The 22,654-nt window shown below is 34.6% G+C and overlaps 3 protein-coding genes across 7 annotated transcripts in view; 2 read left to right on the forward strand and 1 right to left on the reverse strand.

Moving 5' to 3' along the window:
• LOC108965520 overlaps positions 1-450 on the forward strand; it is a 4,323-nt gene extending 3,873 nt beyond the window's left edge. The window contains exon 7 of one of the 2 annotated variants that reach the window (XM_018927997.1): positions 235-450. In XM_018927997.1, coding sequence (XP_018783542.1) covers positions 235-314 — 80 coding nt within the window. In that variant the 3' untranslated portion in view covers positions 315-450. The remainder of the gene's footprint in view (positions 1-234) is intronic. The other variant, XM_018927998.1, reaches the window with a different exon arrangement.
• Positions 451-2,536: 2,086 nt separating this feature from the next.
• LOC108965510 (phosphatidylinositol 4-phosphate 5-kinase type-1 alpha) lies at positions 2,537-15,612 on the forward strand. Of its 3 annotated transcripts, XM_018927984.1 has the most exons (17): positions 2,537-2,898; positions 3,474-3,502; positions 3,566-3,718; positions 3,798-3,995; positions 4,141-4,283; positions 4,359-4,609; positions 4,712-4,886; positions 8,002-8,094; positions 8,152-8,284; positions 10,622-10,709; positions 10,785-10,847; positions 10,931-11,011; positions 11,112-11,414; positions 12,474-12,642; positions 14,106-14,278; positions 14,333-14,425; positions 14,498-15,612. In XM_018927984.1, the coding sequence occupies exons 1-17, from the start codon at positions 2,805-2,807 to the stop codon at positions 14,500-14,502; spliced, it is 2,244 nt and encodes a 747-aa protein (XP_018783529.1). In that variant the 5' UTR covers positions 2,537-2,804; the 3' UTR covers positions 14,503-15,612. The 3 variants fall into 3 exon arrangements, with proteins under 3 accessions (XP_018783529.1, XP_018783528.1, XP_018783530.1); XM_018927983.1 differs by having other exon boundaries at positions 4,359-4,886; XM_018927985.1 differs by lacking the exons at positions 14,333-14,425; positions 14,498-15,612 and having other exon boundaries at positions 4,359-4,886; positions 14,144-14,249.
• A 2,587-nt stretch (positions 15,613-18,199) lies between these two features.
• Positions 18,200-21,541, reverse strand: LOC108965558 (ATP-dependent zinc metalloprotease YME1 homolog). Of its 2 annotated transcripts, none has more exons than XM_018928077.1 (10): positions 21,180-21,541; positions 20,588-20,878; positions 20,333-20,528; positions 20,185-20,280; positions 20,038-20,120; positions 19,614-19,930; positions 19,306-19,535; positions 19,076-19,236; positions 18,852-19,017; positions 18,200-18,794 (listed from the first exon to the last, which is right to left on the reverse strand). In XM_018928077.1, the coding sequence occupies exons 1-10, from the start codon at positions 21,284-21,286 to the stop codon at positions 18,300-18,302; spliced, it is 2,142 nt and encodes a 713-aa protein (XP_018783622.1). In that variant the 5' UTR covers positions 21,287-21,541; the 3' UTR covers positions 18,200-18,299. The 2 variants fall into 2 exon arrangements, with proteins under 2 accessions (XP_018783622.1, XP_018783623.1); XM_018928078.1 differs by having other exon boundaries at positions 19,614-19,927; positions 21,180-21,540.
• Positions 21,542-22,654: the final 1,113 nt, after the last annotated feature.

Here is a 22,654-nt window from a genome sequence, read left to right on the forward strand (position 1 = left end):
TTTTTTTTTTTGGAATAAGTGAATATCGCTGTAGCTGTCTCTTATACACATCTAGATGTGTATAAGAGACACCTATATCTGACTCTTTTAGTTTTAGGACTTACAAACAACCGTTATGTGAACAAACTATAATACTCTCTTTAGCAACTTTGTTGCGAGAGTATAAAAACATTTGTTTATATGTACCATATTGACATAAAATAATATGTTATATATCGTCAATTTCTTTTGCAGATAAAGCGACAAATATACAACGCAAATGGACTACAGTTGCCGTAGTAATATCGATTGCATCTTTAACACTGAGCAGTTAGTTTGATAGAACATTTTTGTTCACTTAGAATACTTTTGTTTAGATTTTAATGAAAACTGAATTTTGCGGTATTTTCAAAAGTGCTTATTTTGTAAATGCATGTAAATGTCATAACAAGAAAAATTAAAAATCATATTCATATTTTTATGTATAAGTACAGACATGTACTGAACATTAATAAATACGAAAACAAAAAACATAGTTTAGATCAAATGGACGAGTTTTATTCATTAAATAGTATCACCTACAAAACTTTTAGGATTCATAAACTTAATAAATTAACTAATACGAATTTTTTAATTTTCAAAACGAACTAAACATGTCGATATTTTCTTATATTTAAACCTAGAACAGAGAAGATATGTGTGTGGTAGATATTAAGTTTGCCGAACTAATCGCATCACATACATATAATATATAGCTGCTATAGAAATCGGTTCATTGTCAAATTAATTATAAATATAATAAATTAGGTAAAGAGGTTCTACAAACGAAAATTAAAAAAAACCACACAATGATTTTGGATGACCGGGAACCGAAGTTAATCAATATTTCTAATATTGCTAAAAATATCAAAAGCAAAAATTTGGTTATGCGAAAGCTCTCGCGCTTACCAGCCTCAACAACTTCATGTTTAATTTCGCCAAAAAATACAAAAATTTAAAACGAAATGAACTTTTCAGATTACCTTTTGTTGTGTTGATCTGTCGGTTAATTAGAAGACCATAATGGCATCGATAATGCATTAAGTGTATGACTTCCGACCGATCCCGGCTTCGGCTGTATTGTACATTGAGAAGGAGCAGGTGTCTTATATACATTGATATAATTTAAGTATATACACAAAACTTAGATAGAGATTTTAATTTTGTAGACAGCTAGAGTGCCTCATTGCATTTTGATCTATGGGTTCAATGAGGAGAATAACTTTTAGTGGCATAAACATTGCGAAAATGTTCCCATCTTCTGCCAGTTCTGCTTAATATAGATGTGAAGGAGTGCTTACAATTAGAAAAAAATGCCTTTAATTGGCAAGTTTTTTCCCTTAAAAACGATTTCACTTTAGAACAAGAAATTTTAAAAAAGTTTTGACAAAATCCTCAAGGTACCTGCACCTGCAGAACGAATGGTTCGGGAAACCATTTTTTTAAAGCAGAGTGGATTATTTGACTTTCCGATTTCCAAGATTTTAAGTTTATGAGATTTAGTGAGCAACACAAAAACGTAATTCACCACTTTTCCGGCTTTACATCTGGACGCTGTTTTCAGAACTGCGGAAGTACAGCTGATTCCGAATGCCGCATATTTTTTTGAACTTTGGAAACTATCTATCAAGAGTGTAAAAACTAGCTACTTCATCAAAAATTGCAACTGAAATATTTCGCTTGTTTCATGCATYCATAAAAAACCGCGTCTTTTATTATTATTAGGGATTTCCCAAATTCTGAATTATTTCAGAGCGATGTAAAATAAATTCAAACATTGACAGCTTTACTGTTCAGATTTGAGAGCTTTCTTGACTTGTTTGCTTTATAATAGCCAAAGCCTAAAAGCAAAAGCAAAAAATATGTTCACGTTTCTGGAAATTCTCGTTTAAGAGTGTTCACGTTTTCGAGCGTGCGCTGCATGTACAAGTAATTGTATATACATTTTTAAATTTGGGAATTTATCCGAATCGTGAAATAAAAATTAGTATATTTTTTTTTATTAAATAAATTGTTAGCAGTAAAATAATTTCCAGTTATACCTAGCAATATTTCTCTATTTTCTTTTTGTTGTTGCTTCTCTTTTATTAAACTTTAAATATTTTGAAAAATATTGGCTGAATTTAATACTTATGTATTATTATCTTTAAAGGCAATTCTTGAATTTTGCAAAAAAGCTGAGAAATCAAGATCTTCTCTAATTCAAAAATTGTAATTCACAAAAACCAATAATTGTTCCAAGCATTAGATTAGAAATTAAATAAAAAAATTAAATATTATCCTCAAACAAAAAATATAAACGAAATAAATTCATAAACACATATTTGAGTTGACCAAACCAAGTTAATTGTATATGAATAATATGGCAACTCTATTATCAAATTCTGTTACTCAATTCAGTTGAGGAATTTTAGATGTCTTGCGACATGAGCAACAATCGGGGTTTTCTTACACTTCCAGCCGTCACTATGGAAGTTTGTTCTTTCTGCCTAAAAGTATGTAAGTAGACAGTTTTTAAGCTTCCAACGGATGGCACATTTATAGTAAAAGCGTTAACTAAAGTTTTATAAATTCAAAGTGACTTTCTCTTTGCTGAAAATAGTAAAATATTCATATGGGCTAACATAGTAAATGATCTAAAAACAAAGTTAGTATACTTGGTAGGAGTTATAGGCAAAACTGAAGGGTTTGGCAAAGTGCACAAGGCCAGGAGATGAAATGAACGTCTCCTCGTACCCGTTCAGTTTGTGCCTGGTGAAAGTAACTGAACCAACGACATCATTCAAATGGCTTCTGGAGATGCTATCAACTCCTTTGATCAGGATCTATCAACCACGTCCAATACTAAAACGGCAGACAATTCAAATTTTATTAAAGATGGTAATTTTTACATTTCAGCATTATGACTTTCACACATGCACCCTAGGGGTGCTTACGAAATACTTTTCAATGTACTTATGTATGCATTTTTATGGTTGTGAGTTACACACGGGCGTATGAATAGGAATTCGGTGATTTTAAGCAGAAATATCTAAAATCGCAAAACGAATATATTAATTTAGAGAATTTATTATCAGATATTATATATAAAGAAAGTGCGATAATCTAAAAGTAAGCGATAATGTACGACAGCAAATTTAATATCTAGGAATGGCATAAAAAATCAATGAGAGTTTTTGGTACCTTGAAACACATGAATACAATGAACAGGAAATTAAATAAAATTAAATAGTCAAGCCCATATCTATTTGTGGAAAATTCCCTTAATCAAGGTGAAGTTATTGTTGCAAATATTCATGTTGATGAAACTTCTGTTTTAATAATGACAAACTGGCTTACAAACTTTAAGTCAATAATCACACATTAATATGCATATATATGATCGTTGTGTTCACAACATTAAACACTGTATTAAAATACTTGAAAGCATTTAGAAAACTGTTTTATATTCGCAGATCAAAACATTCAATCTTCAAGTTCAGATGTAAGTACATATTGTTATCAAACAACTAACTAAAAATAAAGTTTTGAAATGTTGTTGTTCTAGATTAATCAGCACCGCCAATCTCGTTATGGAAACAAAGGAGATAAGGAGCGCAAGATTGGTCATCGGCGCGTTGGAGAAGGCGGGGAGATCACCTATAAAAAAATTCAAACTAGCCAGATAATGGGCTCCATCCAGTTGGGCATTCAACATACGGTAAACATTGCTTTGAATGGCGGGAATATTTGGCAACAAATATTTATTGAAACGTAGTTAAATGAAATATTTTGTTCAGGTCGGAAGCCTGGCATCTAAACCGAAACGTGATCTTCTAATGATGGACTTTTTCGAAATTGAAAGTATTACTTTCCCCCCAGAAGGATCAAGCCTTACGCCAGCCCACCACTACAGTGAATTCAGATATAAAATTTATGCGCCTATTGCATTTCGGTATTTTAGGGATTTGTTTGGAATACAACCGGATGATTTTATGGTGAGAAGGCTTATATTAATTTAGTTTTATAATTAAATTATGCACATATATTTAAGTCCTTTATTCCAAAATCGAAATTTATAGTCACTTCCTTTGGCATAATATTATTAATAAAAATATTTTAAATACCATTCCAAAAATTTAGATGTCCATGTGCTCAGCACCGTTGAGAGAGTTATCCAACCCTGGTGCTTCTGGTTCTATCTTTTATTTGACGGCTGATGATGAATTTATAATTAAAACTGTTCAACACAAAGAAGGAGAGTTTTTGCAAAAGCTTTTACCTGGGTAAGACCACTATAACATAAACACAGGTCTTTATACAAAGTCTTATCCTATTTATCTATACTATATATGCGATAGATACTACATGAATTTGAATCAAAATCCGCGTACATTGTTGCCAAAATTTTTTGGTCTTTACTGCCTACAGACAAGTACTAGTAAAAATATTCGATTGGTTGTTATGAACAATCTCTTGCCATCATCAGTTAAAATGCATTTGAAATATGATTTAAAGGGATCGACATTCAAGAGAAAAGCTTCAAAAGGGGAACGTTCAAAAAAATCGCCGACTTATAAAGATCTTGATTTTATGGAGCATCATCCAAATGGTTTGTTTCTAGAAGCCGAAACATACAGCGCACTCATAAAAACAATTCAACGCGACTGTACAGTGCTGGAATCGTTCAAGATAATGGATTATTCACTTTTAGTTGGAGTTCATAATTTGGATCAGGCAAGCAAAGAAAAGAAAAGTGAAAGTAAAAAATCAAAAGCTCCCATAGCAGAGGATTCCGATTTTGAAGACAATCCAGATGGGGATGGAGAAGCCGCTGGGGGATCGGAAGGTCGCGACAGGGAATCATCAGTGAGCATGAATCGCAATAAGTAAGTTCACCAAATAAACTTTATGCACACGTGGGATTACCTTTAATTAGGAAAGTTTTATGCATTTGAAAACTTTGTTGAATACGGAATACCTACTTTATTTTAGAAATCAGCGCTGCGACCTCTACAAAAATCTAAGCGGTTCGGGTCAGTGGTTCAAACCACTTAGAAAATACTTGTACCGGTTCAAGGACCGGCTTTTGGGAATCTCTAAATCGCAATTTGGTCCGGTTCAAATGATTTACTTTATTTTCTTAAAAGCCTTTATAATTTATAATTGCTAAATACAGATTCTATAGAGAGAATTTCATTTTTGTTAAGAAAATAGTTCATAAATTCTGCCGATTTCTAACTATGCTATTTCCTTGATTAATCAGTATTGAAATTTATTAAAAGAATGTCTTCTAATAATTCTTCGTCTTTACCAGCACTTAAGGCTGATAAATAATAAATTTCAAAGTTGAAAATTCTTTTTCGGTTGACACTTGAGTTACAGGAGCAGCTAGAACAATTTCAGCTAAACTCTTTAACAGTATCTCGGCGTTCGTTTGAAAGGCGTTTAATAATGCCAAAACAGTGAATAATGACTATGCTCGGGAGTCGCCTTGTCTGAAACCTCGTTTCGTATCGAACGGCTCGGAGAGACCCTTCCCAATTCTGACGGAGCTTTAGGTGTTGCTCAACGTCAGTTTACACAGCCGTATTAGTTTTGCGGAGATACCAAATTCAGACCTCGTGGCATGAAGGTAGCTCCTTTTGGTGCTGTCGAAAGCAGCTTTGAAATTGACGAAGAGGTGGTGTGTGTCGATTCTCCTTTCACTGGTCTTCTCCAAGATTTGGCGCATGGTGAATATCTGGCTGTTGATTTGCCAGGTCAAAAGCCACACTAATAAGGTCCAATCAGTTTGTTGACGGTGGACTTTAATCTTTCACACAATACGCTCGATAGAACCTTATATACGATGTTGAGAAGGCTTATCCCACGGTAGTTGGCGCAGATTGTGGGGTCTGCAATCGTTGGGCATGCTTTGGCCCGACCATATTTTACAAAGAAGCTGATGCATGCTCCTTATCAGTTCTTCGCCGCCGTGTTTGAATAGCTCGGCAGGCAATCCATCTTGGCATTAGCGTTCACAAAAAAAATGTAACAAGAACACTCTAGCGTTTTGCTGTATGCCTGTGTGTGCGCCGTCCCTTCTACGTGTAAGTATATTATATTTGATTGCCGCTTTGTTGTTCTTCAGGCCGGTAATTGCTATTCGAACTCCTTCATGGTCGGGCAATGGAACGTCTGCTCCATCGTCATCGATTAGGGAATCAGGTTCACCTTCTCCTGGCGTTGTGCGTTCATTGCCATTCAGCAGGCTGGAGAAGTGTTGCCTCCATAATTTAAGTATGCTCTGGGCATCGGTGACTAGATCACCTTTGGGGGTTCTACAAGAGTATGCTCCGTAATGCGTCTCGCTTCCCTCTTCAACTCTCGATATCTATCCCATCCCGCATGTGTTGTGATCGATTGTAACGTTGCGAGGTAGGCAGCCTGTTTTCTCTTCGCTGCGACACGGCACTCCTCGTCGCACCAACCAATGGTTTCGGTTGCAGCTGTACGTAAGAAGTTTGAAATGCCGTCCCACAATTCCCTTACACCGAGTTGTTGACGAGTGCTCTCAGAGAGCAGGAGTGCAAGTCGAGTAGAAAATCGTTCGGCTGTCTGTTGTGATTGCAGCTTCTCGACGTCGAACTTTCCTTGTGTTTGATGGTGTGCGTTTTTGCTGTACAGAGGTGACTGCGAATCTTGGCTGCAACAAGATAGTGGTCCGAGTCGATGTTAGGATGTTAACTTGATGTATCTTCTTTTGCTGGAATCTATGTAGTACTACAGATAACCATATTTGGCGTTAAAGTCGCCAAGGACTTTTTTGACATCGTAGCGGGGGCAGCTCTCATAAGTGCGTTCCAAGCACTCATAAAAGTCATCTTTGGTCACATCGTCCTCTCTTCCGTCAGGGCGTGGACGCAAATCAGCGATATGTTGAAGAACCTCGCTTTGATACGGGTTGTGGCTAGACGTTCATTCTCCTCCGTTCGTTCAGTCTCTCTCCCACCACGAATCCCACACCAAACTTGCGCTCCTTTATATGACCAATGTAGTAAATTCCACAAGGACCTACTCGTTTCTGTCCTTGTCCCGGCCATCGCATTTCTTGGACGGCGGTGATGTCAGCCTTTACTTTCACGAGGATATCAACCAGCTGAGCAGCGGTACTTTCCCAATTAAGGGACCGGACATTCCAGGTGCATGCCCTCAATTCGTAGTCCTTATTTCCTTTTCCATGGGGTTCATCAAATGGGGGGTCTCTCACCCGAGGCGGTTGGTAGTTTTTCATTGGTAGTGCTTTTTACGTGGCGGGTGGCACAACCCTATGCAGGGGATATTTCGCCTTCTCACTTTAGCTCGCCTTCAAACGGATGTTCTTAGGCTACTCAGAGGATTCTTGGTCAAAGACCGGAAGTCGTGGGCGAGTCATATGTAAAAGAATCGTTTCTGGCCCCTCCCAAGTGAATGGCGATCAGAGAACTTCCTCACTTGCATGAACGTCTACAAATAACTCCTACCTCCATAAAATAAAAGAATTCCTGATCTTAAACAATAAATTTAAAAAATGAATACATGTATAAAAGTATTTGAATGTAAGACCAAATGCAACGTTCAAGAAAAATGTTTACAACTTTTATGTTAATGACATTTTTTTATGATTTTTTTAAACAAAACTCGAACCTTGTTTGCTCATAATATAAGACTTGATTTGAGATATCATTCAGAAGTTTTGCATGCGTTATTTTCTTCATAAAAGATGTAAAGAATTAGCAAAATTGTTTCCGTTATGAATTAAAAAAAAAGATTTAAGGTAGAAAATTATATTTTCAAATTTGAAATGTTTAAACTAAAATTTATGGCCACAAAACTTAATTCTATGAATTTCAAGATATTTAAATTATATTTATTTATGGCTATTAAAAAAATTCATTAAATAATATATTATACAACAAACACACACTTGTATATAACTATGGTTACAACGATTACATATCAAATTTGTTTTTTTTTTTTTAGATCAGCAAATCGACAACGTTTAGTGGCGCATTCTACAGCAATGGAAAGCATTCAAGCCGAGAGCGAGCCTATAGACGATGAAGACGATGTTCCGTAAGTTTACTTTTATTTTAATATCCTGGCTATGTTATTAAATTTCTCATTTATTAGACCTGGTGGAATTCCTGCCAGAAGTGAAAAAGGCGAACGTCTCCTTCTCTACATCGGTATAATTGATATATTACAGTCTTACAGATTGAAGAAGAAACTTGAGCATACTTTCAAGAGTATTATACACGATGGGGTAAGAATTTAACATAACAAATCACACATTTAATGGGTAGTATTAAGTTTGCCTCGAAGTTTGAAAATATGAAATTTTGAACGCAGCTGCTTATTCCGCCGATATCGAACCACCTTGGCCATACAAACTTTCAATTACAGTTGCTGTAAGCCTGAAAATACTATGCCTGGACCTATATAGTAAGTCCTTGGTTCTAGTCTTATCATATTTGAGCCATATCTGCTTCGTTATCTGGGAACTATGTGAAATAAATTTTTTGTTGTTTTCGATTTTACAGCTGTTTTAGAGTTATTTAGTCATATTAAATTCAAATCCGAAGTCAGTTTTCTTCTATCATGTCAAGTTTTTTTTGCCACAGTTTATAGTAATGAGACCACTCAGTGCAGTGTGCTGCTTAGATCATAAAACGGGGTACGCTCTTCTATAGACGGAAGTTTAATTTTTTTTTTTTTTGGAATAAGTGAATATCGCTGTAGGAGAATAGCAGCAGGTTCATGCCTGTGACGACAATCGTCTAGTCGGTAGTTGGGACATGTATGAACCTGTCGTTGGTGACCTATGGCGTCATTCTCTTCTTCCCATACGAGCAAGTTCAGTTTCGTGTTAGATTATGTGGTGGGACGTTGTTTGTGCTCATACGTTACGTCCGGTTTTTTTAACAAAGATTTTGTTTACATTTATTTCTGAGAACAACTTCTCTTTCCTTTAGATCATGTCTGTCTCTGGTATTTCACGTCGATGGTGTATAAACAATGCCGATTCGTTTTGCTATATTTGTGGCAGTTTTACTATTCCAAGTCAAAGGAGAAACATTAGTCTATTTGTCAGGCAAGCCTATTTAGCGTATTTTAAAATGAAAATCGGTGATCAGAATAAAGCTTGGGCCCCTCACAAGGAGTGCAAGCAGTGTGTCGAGTGTTTCCGAATGTGGACTAAGGGAACACGTGATAAAAGCCATTTTTTGCCAAAAAATGTGATGTAATAGCATTTGTTCAAATTAAATTACAATTTGTGAACAGTATTCAGTATAATTTTTCATCTTTACTTTGTTTCGTAAGAATATTTTATATGACTATTGGGAGAAAGAGGGTATTTTGTAGCTTAAAAAGTTGATGTGCTAGACAAAAAACGAGGTTATTTTTTGATTCAGAAGCCAAAAATTACTAAAAATAAGTATTAAATCGAAGTCAACAAAAATTTGTCGGAGTATAAGCCCGCACCTACTCCTCAGATCCATTTTGGTCCCATAGGTATAGATAGAGACTAGCGTCATCCTTCTTCTTCAACCAAACTTCTTCTCCACTAACGTCTAGAAGATATCCTCTCCCGGAAGTGGGTATTAAAATCTAACCTTGTGGGAATATACCACAAGTCTTATTGTATTCTGATTTACTTATGTTTAACTGGATAAATCTCTAAATTCTTTTATTATTTTAGCAGAACATGTTGTACGTCAWTGAGCAGCTGAAGCAGAATTCTATTGAGTGCATCAGTCGGTCATGACCTTTTAACACCGGTAGCCCCCGCACAGGCTGCTCTTTGCACTCCTGTTAGTTTCATGATATTATAGTGTTACTTTAGAGCTGGTATGTCAGAATGACCGCCGTTCACATCTATGTATATAACAATATTTGGTTTAAGGTCCCAGTAACCTGCAAGTATTGTTTTGCAATGTGGATGAAGGATGTGAAGCTAAGGGCCTAAAATCTTTTGCGTTATTGTGTGTTCTTCTGCACGATTTAGTGAGAAACACCAATTTCACTCTTTTTAAGTTGTAAATGTTAATGTTTTTATATCCTTAGAACCCTAGGTTCTTTTAGCTTCTGTAACATTATGGGAATAATCGCATCCGAACCCGCTGATTTAAATGGTAAAGAGCTTTTAATACCGTGTTTGCAGGTATCTCAGATTGTATATACACTAGAACTATCTATCTATTGCCAGGTTTTGATAATTGTATTAGCAAGCAAATAATTTGCTTTTCATTTAGTTCATTTTACGAATATATTTAATAATTTAAATAACAAGGCAAGGATTACAAGAACGCGGTTGCCTTTGTTTCGAACATCAACCATCAAAATTTTACCCATGAAGGGTATTATAACTTCGGTGCAGTCGAAGTTGACGTTTTTTTCTGTTTTTCTTGATTTAAAACTTTGAGTTGGATTATTGAGTATTTTGAACAATTCTGGATTGAAGCCCTAAAAAGATGGAATATTTAATTTGTTTGATAAAACGAATCCAATACTAACGAGGAATAGCAAGTAAATTATATCAAAACCGGCTTTAGAACATATAAAGCGCTCTATAATTTATTTTACTTGCTTTTATTTTTAGGACACTGTATCAGTGTGCCGGCCATCATTTTATGCTCATAGATTCCAAACCTTTATGGCCAAAACTGTATTTCGCAAAATACCTTCGTGTAAGTTATTTTTAAAATATTCGTTGAAGAATGTACATATAAAAATAAAATTGCAAATTTTTTCTGCGATCAAAGTGGATTTACCGGAAATTAAAGGAAATCATAGAAAGTTTCGTACTTTGGTAACCAGTTACATCGGTAAGTTTCTCGAATTATTTTACTTAAAAATGTAAGCAAGGTATAGTATAAATTTATATGTTTATGCTTTTAAAAATTTGCAGCACTCAAACACTCTCCTTCAAAAAGGAAAAGTTTATCGAAAGCAATACAGCGTTCTATTGAAAATGAGAGTGAAAATCGCTGTAAGTATATATATTTATATACTATATATGTATAGTATACATATATATACGTATGTGTATTTGTCCATGACAATTAACATATACAAACTCTTTCAAATAGCGGAATGCGCCGTCGAACATCGCCCAGCGTATCCATCGCACACTTCCGGCACTAAGGCGCACACACAATCCAGTAAGCCGTCAGGTGGACTGAAGTCTTCTGGTACAGATGTACCCACATCAACTACATCACTCGCTTCCACAACTGCCGTTGTTCCAATGCTTGGTCCTCGATTATCTATTCAACATGCGGGCAGTGGTGCATCAAAGTCTAAGGTCCCTCCACCTGTGCCACCAAGAGGTTCACCTCGGCGGAAGAAAAGCGATGGTCATAACGAAGTCGCACGCGGTGTTTCCAATACAGGTAGATATTCCATCGGCAGCAACAACAAAAAGAATAGCATACAAACAGACATAGTGAACCATTCCGTCAAGAGCTCCTCACCAACAATAACAACAACATTTAAAACAATAAAAACCAAAGAAGAAAAACCACCTAAAGCAAACAATACCTTGCAAGTTATGGAGAAACCACTGCCACGATTCGGTGAGCGACGTTCACCGAGTAATGTACAAGATTGGCTGGAGTTACACGATTTGTTTGACATTGATTTGCCACCGCCTTTACCTCCTCCGCCTAAACTAAACTCATTAGCTACAACTCGCAAGGCATCGCGGCCCCTCAGTCCAGAATTAGTGAATTCACCAACGAAAAACCGTACAATATGTCGTTCAATCGCACCCAGCGATTCAATAAAATCTACATACTCCACAGCTCGATCGGAGGTACGTTCGCATAGGTCATACCGGTATAATTTACTTCATCGCGTAGACCTGCTTCAACGCCAAAACAGTATAATGTCACGATCTGGACGACCGTCGATTGGCTCGATTGTTTACAATTTTCCGCCTATTGAGCCAGATCCACCAGAAATCCCATTTCCACGTCCCACGGAAAACCCGAAAAGTCATCGTCGATCTCAACAAAATAGTAACAAGCATAGAAAAATATTTCAATACGCTGATATGGCTCTTCGTGATGAACGGTTCGAGGTTGAACAGGACGAAAACCTACTGCAGTCGGTTAATGCATTTGTAGAAGTTAGGAATGAAATAGAATCAAAGTTTAAGTCGCGTAAATCTCGACCACCTCCCGCTATTCCATCCAATATGCAGAATCAAAACGAAAAAGAAGAAACAAACAAGAAAAAAACTCGTTAAAACTGCAATGCAAGGAAGATCATTGGAGGCTCTCACACATAAATACAAACACAAATAGCTTTGCATTACTTGCTTGTTCACTCCTCCTTTCCATTCCCGATCCATGCAAATCGCCTCATTGCGTTATACCCTTTTATCGACTCCTATCTCCTAACCCGATTTAATTTCCATTGATTAATGCATTGTTTTCATGTATCGCTAGGCTCAACACCTTCTTGCAGTTCAACGCCTCCACCCGCGTTTGATGATATTTCTGAAGACAGTTCGAATAGAAATAGTTCGTCCTTTGGTAGAAAATCGCAATACTCTCACGAGCGTAAAATGAATGTCGGTCCAGCATATCGGGGCTCTCAAAAGGACGATATTGTCAGGTAATCTTAATAAAAATCATAGTTATTCTTGCACTAGTTTAATTTTGCATGCAAAATTTTTTTTATTATCACTATGATTGGATTTACATAATTACTGACGAATTACTATGAGTTATATAAACAGTTTCGGTGAAAATACATATTTAATTGAGTAATTTTTGCAAGTGAAAATGTGTCCTTTACACAAAATTCTCAAAATAAACGGTAAAACAAATAAACATAAAAATCAAACTTAACCTATCGAAAATTTGTGTAAATTAGACAAGGTAGGAAATTAGTCCATCGAAAACATAAAAAACAATGCGCGTTGTTGCGAATATATGATATTTTACCAAATATTAAACATAATTTCTTAGTTTAAAAATCTGTTTAGATTTGATTCTTTTGCCGTATACAAATGAGGTCAAATTTCATTAACAATAAAAACTAAAATATTTTAACTGTTTTTTTCTATCACGCCATGAAAAAAACTTCTCTTCTTCCCCTTACATTATTAATCTTAACATCTAATCTTTCTCAAGCAATCGTGTTTTGATAAAACATTATTCCTAACTGAAAAAATAATCTGGATGTAGAGCAATGACTTTAGAAGTGTTATGACAAATTTATGGAGGGTCGTAAATTTATGAAAAAGTACCATCGGAGATCATTGGCTTTGGAGTCAAGAGACTTTCGGGTTAGAGAAACTTTTTAACTTTAGTCGGACATCTCACAATTATTTCAGTAAATTTATTTTCAAAATATGTTTTGTTGTAAAATAGTAAATTTTTTTCATATAGTGATGTGTATTATATTGGTTATCAAAAAAGTCTTGCGGTATTTTTATTGAATTTTCAATTGTTCGTAAAATTTTTTTTAATGACTCATGCCCAGCTCTTGACCGATGCTACGGCTGCTACTATACCGGTCTCTTTTCGATTTTATCGCAATTTTCGACGACAAGCCTTCCGGAGCGTGGCACATCTTCGACCACCTCTACACCNGCAATTTTCGGCCAGAGGACTTCCGGAGCATGGCGCATCTTCGACCACCCCTACACCAGAACGAAAACGTTGAAACCATCGTTGTGCAGTGGAAATGGAAACTGTATCGGGTCCATAAAGTGCACAAATTTTATTGGCGGCTTGAGATGCATTTTTGCCTTTATCGTAGTAGTACTGTAAAATATGACGTATTTTCTCTTTATTTTGCTCCATGTTTGCGACGCTATAACTCACGAACGACTTAAAAGAAGCGACAACCAATTAAACACGTGTTAGCGCGTGAAATGAGCTTTCCAAAAAGGTATAGCATGACCCGATGCGACGAATAAAACTAGTTACGCGCTCTCAGCGCCAACTAGCGAAAATACCGCAAAACTTTTTTGACAACGTAATGTTATTTAGCACTTCATTTGTTTGGTTAATTTTAGAAAGCTCATACAAGGCGCACCTTTACATCATTTATTTTATGTACAATTTTAGCATTTCTGAAATACACTTAGACACATATTTGGCTGTAGATACTTCATCCAGTAGTCAATATGGATCTCGTGGAGGATTGGCGTGGACACCACCAGCTTCTGGAGAGGGATCAACACCGACTTGGACAGAAGGAACCCCAAGCTTTACAGATTCCAGCTCCAGTGGTGATATTGGTAAGCGACGTACACTAAGTTTTGAGTTTATATTAATTTTCAATTTCTTGACAGAGAACTTCTCCCCAATTAACACATCAAAAACTGACCGACATAAAGCAACTGTGGAAGACACACTAAACTCCCTTTCATCGGAAATGATTCGATGTTAGTTTACACATACTCATATTAATCATACTTTATATAAATTACTATACCTTTTCTATCCATTACCTTCAGATTAACTAAATAAGTAATTCTGGACTGAAGGAACTTTTACATTTGTGACAAATAATCACAAGGAGATACAATACTCGAGCGTGGGATTGTGTACAAGCAGAAATACTTATGTTGATTTGTACTTAGAGAGCTAACCAATTTTTTAAAGAACAAACGCAATGAGTATTTGAAGTCTTATTAATATTATTATTAAGGTTTACTAACCTTACACTTCAAGGATGCCAGTGATTACAAAATAAGTTCATAGCAGTACTACAGATAAACTTACACACATATATAAATATATGCTAAAATCCTAAATACAAATATATAATACAAATTGTGAACTGACGCGGATAGAGTTAAAATGTTTCAAACGCATACATATACATACACACAAATAATTAAAACACTAATACTTATTACCCGTGCTTAAATCCATGCTACATCTTGCGTAACTCCCCTAATCTTCCGCACTATTCTTTTTTTTTTATCAATTTATCTACTCTGAACTTTCCTCTTAAAAAGTAAGGAGCCGTCTCTAATGTATAGATAAATGGAAATGCAATAACATTAAATTGATTTTGTATTAGAGCAATTCGTTTGTGTGTACATGCATACATACAAATCCCAATAAATCTCCTCAATTGAGACTCCATTTCATTGAAAGAGTTAGTATGTAAACTAAGATATAAACACCATACAACATATCCGTAAGGACGGCATGAACGATCCAAATACACAAGAGTTTCGGTTATATTTGTTAATATGGCCTTAAGGAACTCATAGAGACTTTAACAGAAATTTCTGCTAGAGTTATGGGATAGTTAACTAGTAACTTAACTGATATTTGGGTTGCTGTGATGGGTAGGTATATGTACATTCACAAATGTAATACTCTTATACAAAATTGTTTAAACAAAAATGTATGTACATAAATACATCAAAATCTTCGCATATAGTTCATATATAATATATGTAAATGTATATATATATCATACAATATAGTCATAATATCTAAGAAAACAATATGCTAAATACCTACAAATCCAAATTCAGTTAAATGCTTAAAATTCTATGTATACTTGATCATACATACATATGTATATCCTGTTTAAATATTATATATATATTTAACTATTTTGGATTCTCTAAAGGTAACAAAACATACATATGAATAAAGCGTAGATTAAACTAGCAATACATACACACAAATAATGGAAAGGTTAATTAAAACATTATTATCAATAACTTAAAGTTCATTATGAAAGCATTGTACAAGTATTGTATTTCTTTTAATTGACTAATCAATGTGTATACAAAAATTGTCGAATTCATTATTGCGTTAAAATATCCTACTTAATACTTAATAAATTAGCTATTGTTACAAATATATAAGTATTTACAAAGATGTATGTACATATATGCCTAAATTATAAATATTTATTATTAAGAGTTTGAAAACGTTTAATTATCTTATTAAAGTAAATTGAATCCAAACTAAAGTTCAGCAATTAGAATTACTCTAAGTGGTAAGTTAATAACCTTAACCGTATTGGTTAACAGAGCTCATTAGTCCAATTTTTGCATTTTTGCTAATTTAACATCTAAATCGCTGAAAGTGACAACTCCAGGACTCCAGTTATATTTAATATAACATATGAATACTTAGGGTTGTCATCAATTGACTTTAAAAGTAAGCGAAGAGAAATTTCCAGGAAAAAGTGCCGTATTTATTTTATATTATAATGTCGTGTTGCCCTGATTGATTTAGATAGGTTTGGAAAAAGCGTTATTGAAATTTATGACACAATAATGTAATTCGAGAAGTTTGTTCTGTTGATACGTTTTCAAAAGCGTCTGCAGTTGATGAAAGACAGGGAAGTGGTCGTGCTTCGCGAACGCATTCACAGAAATCCTCTCAGGAAAAAAAAATTGATGTGAAGGGAAATCGGTGCCCATTATACCAACCCAGCCAACCAATTATTTTTTGACATCGCGCTTGAAGTAAATTAGGCTCAACAGACCGATTTTCAGTGACACGGGGTCAACGGTCCCGATAGCTTCTTTTGTACAGACAAAGAAATGTCACCGTTGAAGAAGTTTTTAATAAGCACCTGGGCAAAGACTTTCAAAAACTAAAAAAAAATTAAAAGTGTTAAAACTAGGACGAAAGAAACATAAAGTATTTTAGAAGGCGTAGCAACGCAGTTAAGCAATTTTATCTTCGATAAAGAGCATTGGATCTTTCAGCAAAATTGTGCTCTATCACAAAAGGCTAAAACCACCAACATGGCTTAAAAGCAAAATTGCTGATTTCATAACTGCAGTTGATTGGACGTCTGGAAGTCCATTGGAATACAGAATTGGATAACACGGGCTTTCGAATAATCCACAGAAATTTGGAGAATCTCAATAAACTTTGGTTCGAGCAGCGTCGTCTATACCAATAGACATTGTACGTCCTGCTATTGATCAATGGTCGAATCGTTTGAGTGCTTATGTGAAAGCAAAATGTGACCATTTGGAATACTATTTTGAACGTCATTCATTAATATATGAATTATGAATAAATTTAAATTTTTTAAAACATGTATTAATATTTTATTTTTTTATAACTTGTTACACAATTTATGGCAAGAGTAAGTGCTGTCTTATTACATAGTCTTCTCTGGTATTTAATGAATTATGACTCAACCGAAATATTTAAGAAAAAATTATGGAAAGCAGTTTCTTTCATTTCTACTACTTTATTCTATATTGTATCCACTGCAATTAAATTTTTATAGTTTGCACATTGCGAACCATGAAATTGCATTCGAGACACTGGTATCATATATTCTTACTAATGTAGGCACAGCTGTGGTATATCCAACATATCTATCGCATGCATTGAGTAACCGACGTGCCGCTGATCAACAGATGGTTCGTAATTAAAGATCTTTCGATTGCTTCTTGCGTTTATTTTTACCCAAATTGTTGCCTAATAGCGATTTTAATCAATTGTCAAACGGTTGCCATAATGTGTGGCTGTGGATTTCGAAAAGTGGGGAACTGAGAATCTTGAAGTCAAGGAGCCGGGAAATTCCTACAGGTAATTGTTTACTTTTAAACAAATGCTATAAATTACTATAATGCTATAATAAATATAATAAAAGTCAAATTTCCCCTGGTGGATTTCTTTTGGAATATTTATATAAAAAGTAAACCAAAAAGTAGACTAAAAAGTCGCATTTAGAAAAGAAAATTTAAGTTTTTTGTGCCTTTGCCTCATTCGTACTCTATCATTTGGTTATCTGTTGAAAATAAAATGTTTTTTATTGAAATATCAACATAGTTTAGCTTACTTTTAACTATTGTTATTTATTTTTTTTTTTTCTTGTTACTCCAATTTTAAAATTAATAAATATTTTCCCGATTTTTAGCCAAATCTTAGCTCGTCACGTTCATCATTTATACACACTACATACATATACTTTAGAGGGTGTAAAAAAACATCGTGGCATATTTATTTTACCCTTTTGAGGGTATAAAAAGCTGCAGATTAGCTGAATACTAAATGATCCTGAGATATATGAGGAGACAGAAAATTGATTGACACTCCAATTTATCCAAATTAAATGTAGCGTGCACAGTTAATATTATGAACTTAGTTTCAGCGAGTTAATACATATATAAAACTGCCTAAATTTAAGTTAATGAATTTAAAAAATATGACAGCTCTTATATATAAAATGTTTAGCCAGGCTTATCAGCTTAAGTCTTTATTTACCATTTTTTGTTAAAAGTTTTACCAAATATTTTTAATTTTAATATAATGCATCTAATGCGAATCATTCATTATAGCTTTTATATCTTCCGCGTCAAGAGTTTCGTACTTTAGTAACGCCTCGGCTAATGCCTTATGTTCTTTCGTATGTTTCCTTAATATTGCCTTAGCGCGCTCGTAACTTTCATTTAAAATGCGCTTTATCTCGGCATCAACTATTTCTACTGTATTTGGGCCTAATGATTCCGCTGCAACAAGTCCTTTTGCATTGTCAAATGTGCGAAGCCCCACCTTCTCCGACATACCCCAGTCTTTGACCATATGCGTTGCGATGGAAGTAGCTTGCTTTAAGTCACTGCTTGCCCCGGATGTAATTTTTTCAACACCAAAAACTAACTCTTCCGCTGCTCTTCCCCCCATCATTGTATCCATCATGGCTAGAAGTTGAGCTTTAGTCACATGGTAACGCTCCTTTTCGGGAATGTATGCGGTGTGACCAAGTGAAGGACCTCTTGGCATTATTGTAACCTTATGCAATGGATGTGATTCCTATTAAATAAATAAAGTGTTAATCAGTATTTCGAAAATCGACACGAACTCAATCACCTTAGTATAATAAGCAACAATAGCGTGACCACCTTCGTGGTACGCTGTGATAAGGTTTGCCTCTTCATCAGGTAACCGGGCCTTTCTTTCGGGACCCATTAAAACTTTGTCCCGTGCACTTTCCAAATGTTTCATTGTTACGGTTTCAGCCCCATCTATAGCGGCTCTTTTAGATAACAATTATATATTTTCTGGTCTTAAAAACAAAATATTTAATATTTTACCTTAAAGCTGCTTGGTTTATCATATTCTCCAAATCTGCACCTGTAAAACCAGATGTGCCTCGAGCCAACATATCCAAATTAATTTCGTCATGAAGAATTTTTGCTAAATAAAGTGAAAGAATTTCCTTTCGACCAGTAAAGTCTGGGGTGGATACCACAACCTAAAATGAAGATGCCGTATTTAAGAATTTTACAAATCGGCTATATCACTTAAGGATATACAACATTACTTCAACATCAAATCGTCCTGGCCGCAATAAGGCTTGGTCAAGATCATCCCGCCTATTTGTCGCGCCTAATACGATTACACCTGCATTTTGGTGGAAACCATCCATTTCTGCCAACAATTGATTAATGGTTTGGTTCGCATATGGATGTAAAACTGAATTCGTTCGTTTTGCTCCAACTGAATCGATTTCATCGATAAAAATCACACAAGGGGCACGCTGCTTTGCCGCTTCTAAAATGTTTGTAAACAATTTGCTGATATATATATACATATAAAATATATATATTTAAATATAAAAACTATACGTACTAAATAGATCGCGTACACGTCTTGCTCCCTGGCCAACGAGTACTTCATCAAATTCAGGACCAGCAGCATGGAAGAATGGAACGTTTGCCTCGCCAGCCACCGCACGTGCAAGTAGCGTTTTGCCAGTACCAGGAGGTCCAACTAATAGCACACCTTTTGGCAATTTACCCCCCAAATTGGAAAACTTTTCAGGACTTTTAAGAAATTCCACTACCTCTTTTAACTCTTGTTTAGCCTCATCACATCCCTTAACATCATCAAATGTCACATGAATTTCTTCTGGATCTACTTCTACTTGGTTGCCCAGTTGTATTCTACTTTCATATTAACATGAGAGATACGTAAGTCAGATTAATTGATGAGAGCATTAAGTTAGCATTACAAAAACGTATATAAATTAAAAGAAAACTTGTGTATTGCATACCTAAACATAGAACCATTTGAGGACGAAAACAAACTTAGAAATATTCCAATGAAGACAACTATTACTAATAGTTGTTGGAAAACCTTTGAAAACAAATTTTAAATATAAAAATACAATTTTTACATGAACCAATCCTGAAGCACTTACTTTAAGGTATTTCATAGTTTTCCCCGATTTAGGTGACTCATCGGAATTTGTAGCAGCCAAATATCCTTCGGCAAAGGCTATTTTAATATTATCCACCTGCAAAAATTTTTAAATTAAATAATAAAAACGCAAAAACCAAATTTCATACTTCATTTTTCTTTGGTCCTTGTTCACTACTTTTTTGAAGCAATTTTTTTAATGTTTCCGCTTGTACTTGAGACATTTCCGTATCAATTTTTTGTGAGCTTCCGCCGAAAGCCGTCTTTAATCTAGAAAATATTGTAGGATTCCTTTTCATCTCCGCATCAATAGAGCGATCCGTTTTGAAATGTCGAGCAAAACCTCTAAAAATGACACGGTTTTAACGTTTTTCCCCTCTTAATATGCAATAATTTCTACATACATTTGTTGGCCAAATAATGGGACAAGTAACTTTGGATTCATCTGTCCAGATGCACTAAAAGTGATATCAATCAAGTGTTTGGCACGCTTTCGCATGGGTAAGCCGATATCCACACTTACACAAATACTATTTGAGGTAATAGTAGTTTTCGTTCTGGATAGTACATCGTTTATCCGTTGTGGGTTGAAGAATGAACGAGAGCAGGCGTTGTGTTCCATTATTCGTCTAATATTACGAGGAGACTTGTTTACAAGTTGTGACAAGTCTCTCATCAAATCAAATTGGTAAGGTCTATAACAATAAATGGTGGTTGTTATTGTAAAAAGATTTAATTTTTTTTTTTTTGGGGAAGTGTTAATATAAACGCTTATAATGAAATTTAATTCGCAACATTGAGATCTCGTAGAGAACTGTTATTTTACAGACATGCTTTTTTTTATCTTATGTGAATGATGAATGATGAGCTTGTTTATCATATTTCTAAATATTATGCATGTTCTACATCCTTTTCGTTTGCGTAAACTATATAGTAACTATATAAAAAATATGCATGTAGTTTTCAACGATCCGGGAAATTTATTGGCTTGGTTACCTTGTTTCCGCTGTTCTCCTTTCACCAGCTGTTCTTGTCCTTGCAATATAGCGATTATGTGTGGGCTTTCGCCCCAGGCTTCCCAAATGTGAATATGCACAAAACATTATTAATTTCCTTTAAATATAATATTTTCTTCTACCAAAAGGCAAACGGAACAAGGCAGGTTTTACGCGATGACAACCAAAATGTCATAATCAAAATTGACCACACTGATTCGCGGGCTGATGGCTGCAAACATCCCTGTCTTAATCAAAAAGGTGGTGTTAAACGCGTTCTAATTTATTACGAGTTGTAAGTATTTGATTTATGTCTCAATTTGTTGATGCTTGATAAGCAACAACGGACTAAAATTTGGAATAATCTTGCATTTGTTTCTTTTAGAAATTAAAAACATTTCTCGACAGTAATGACACACTAAATGTCAAATTTTTTGGGGGTATAAACGTAAAATATTCATATAATAAATAAATTTAGGAGAATATTTTTTAACAAACAGCGCTTGGTCTTTTAACATTTCATCAAAACTTTTAAAGGCCTGCATATAAATATGTAGGTATATAAATATGTACATATATCTTATCAAACCTACATTAATTAAATAATTAGGTTATAATACAAATATGATTTTATTATATATTTCCAAAGATTTAAGGAATTCATCATGAAATAGTTTAATTTGTACGTATGTACATATGTATGTACATGCTTTTGTGTTTTGATATAAAATATAACATATGTATGTATGTATGTACATATATAAATTATATGCAGAGKCGTTTGCGCATTGTAAATATGCGAATCTGTAAGCGTACATTCCGTAGCATCGGAAATAGCATAAGTTTTCTCATTTCACACTGAAAATGCTCAATTCTGCTATTTTCGTGTCCCCTGATGTTAAGTGRTGAAACGCGCTAATAATTTTCTGTGGTGAAACGCACTCATCCAAAACAGTTAAAATCCCAAAATTGAAGTATCCCTAAATTTTTGACATCGTGAACCTTCTCTATAAACAGAGAACGTCCATCATAGAGAAGGCAGAGAACGTCTATCATAGAGAAGGGTCACGTTTCAAATATCGTAACTTTTCGAAGGGGTACTCGGCAGAGATCGTCCAGTTTCACCACAGACAAATTATAAGCGTGTTTCACCACGAAAATAGCAGAATTGAGCATTTTCAGTGTTAAATGAGAAAAATAATGCTAATTCCAATGTTAACAAATTTACGCCTAGAGATTCGTTTATTTTCTATGCGCAACTGACTCGGCACATAATTTATGTACATCCGTAAATATTTGGTATCAAAGCATATACTTAGTATATATGTGCATAAGTRTGYATGTATGTTTATTAAAATTTATGTACATATGTATTTCATTATGATTCCATAAAATCATTAAAAATATAAAAGATAAAGTTTGTATTATTATCCAAATAATTATTATAAGTTAAGGTAATTAGTTTTAAACTTATAT

This window comes from Bactrocera latifrons, unplaced genomic scaffold (genome assembly GCF_001853355.1).
Source record: "Bactrocera latifrons isolate USDA-ARS-PBARC rearing strain unplaced genomic scaffold, ASM185335v1 scaffold_141, whole genome shotgun sequence".
Classification (NCBI taxonomy): domain Eukaryota; kingdom Metazoa; phylum Arthropoda; class Insecta; order Diptera; family Tephritidae; genus Bactrocera; species Bactrocera latifrons.

Bases quoted from the DNA above. Each gene is read 5' to 3' on its own strand.
- LOC108965510 (XM_018927983.1), top strand. From the start codon at position 2,805: ATGGCTTCTGGAGATGCTATCAACTCCTTTGATCAGGATCTATCAACC. The intron at 2,899-3,473 runs GTAATTTTTACA...TTATATTCGCAG, and splicing joins TTCAAATTTTATTAAAGATG to ATCAAAACATTCAATCTTCA. The intron at 11,415-12,473 runs GTAGATATTCCA...ATGTATCGCTAG, and splicing joins ACGCGGTGTTTCCAATACAG to GCTCAACACCTTCTTGCAGT.
- LOC108965558 (XM_018928077.1), bottom strand. From the start codon at position 21,286: ATGTTTTGTGCATATTCACATTTGGGAAGCCTGGGGCGAAAGCCCACA. The intron at 20,281-20,332 runs GTATGAAATTTG...AAATTTTTGCAG, and splicing joins AAGGACCAAAGAAAAATGAA to GTGGATAATATTAAAATAGC. The intron at 18,795-18,851 runs GTGATTGAGTTC...TTTATTTAATAG, and splicing joins TTGTTGCTTATTATACTAAG to GAATCACATCCATTGCATAA.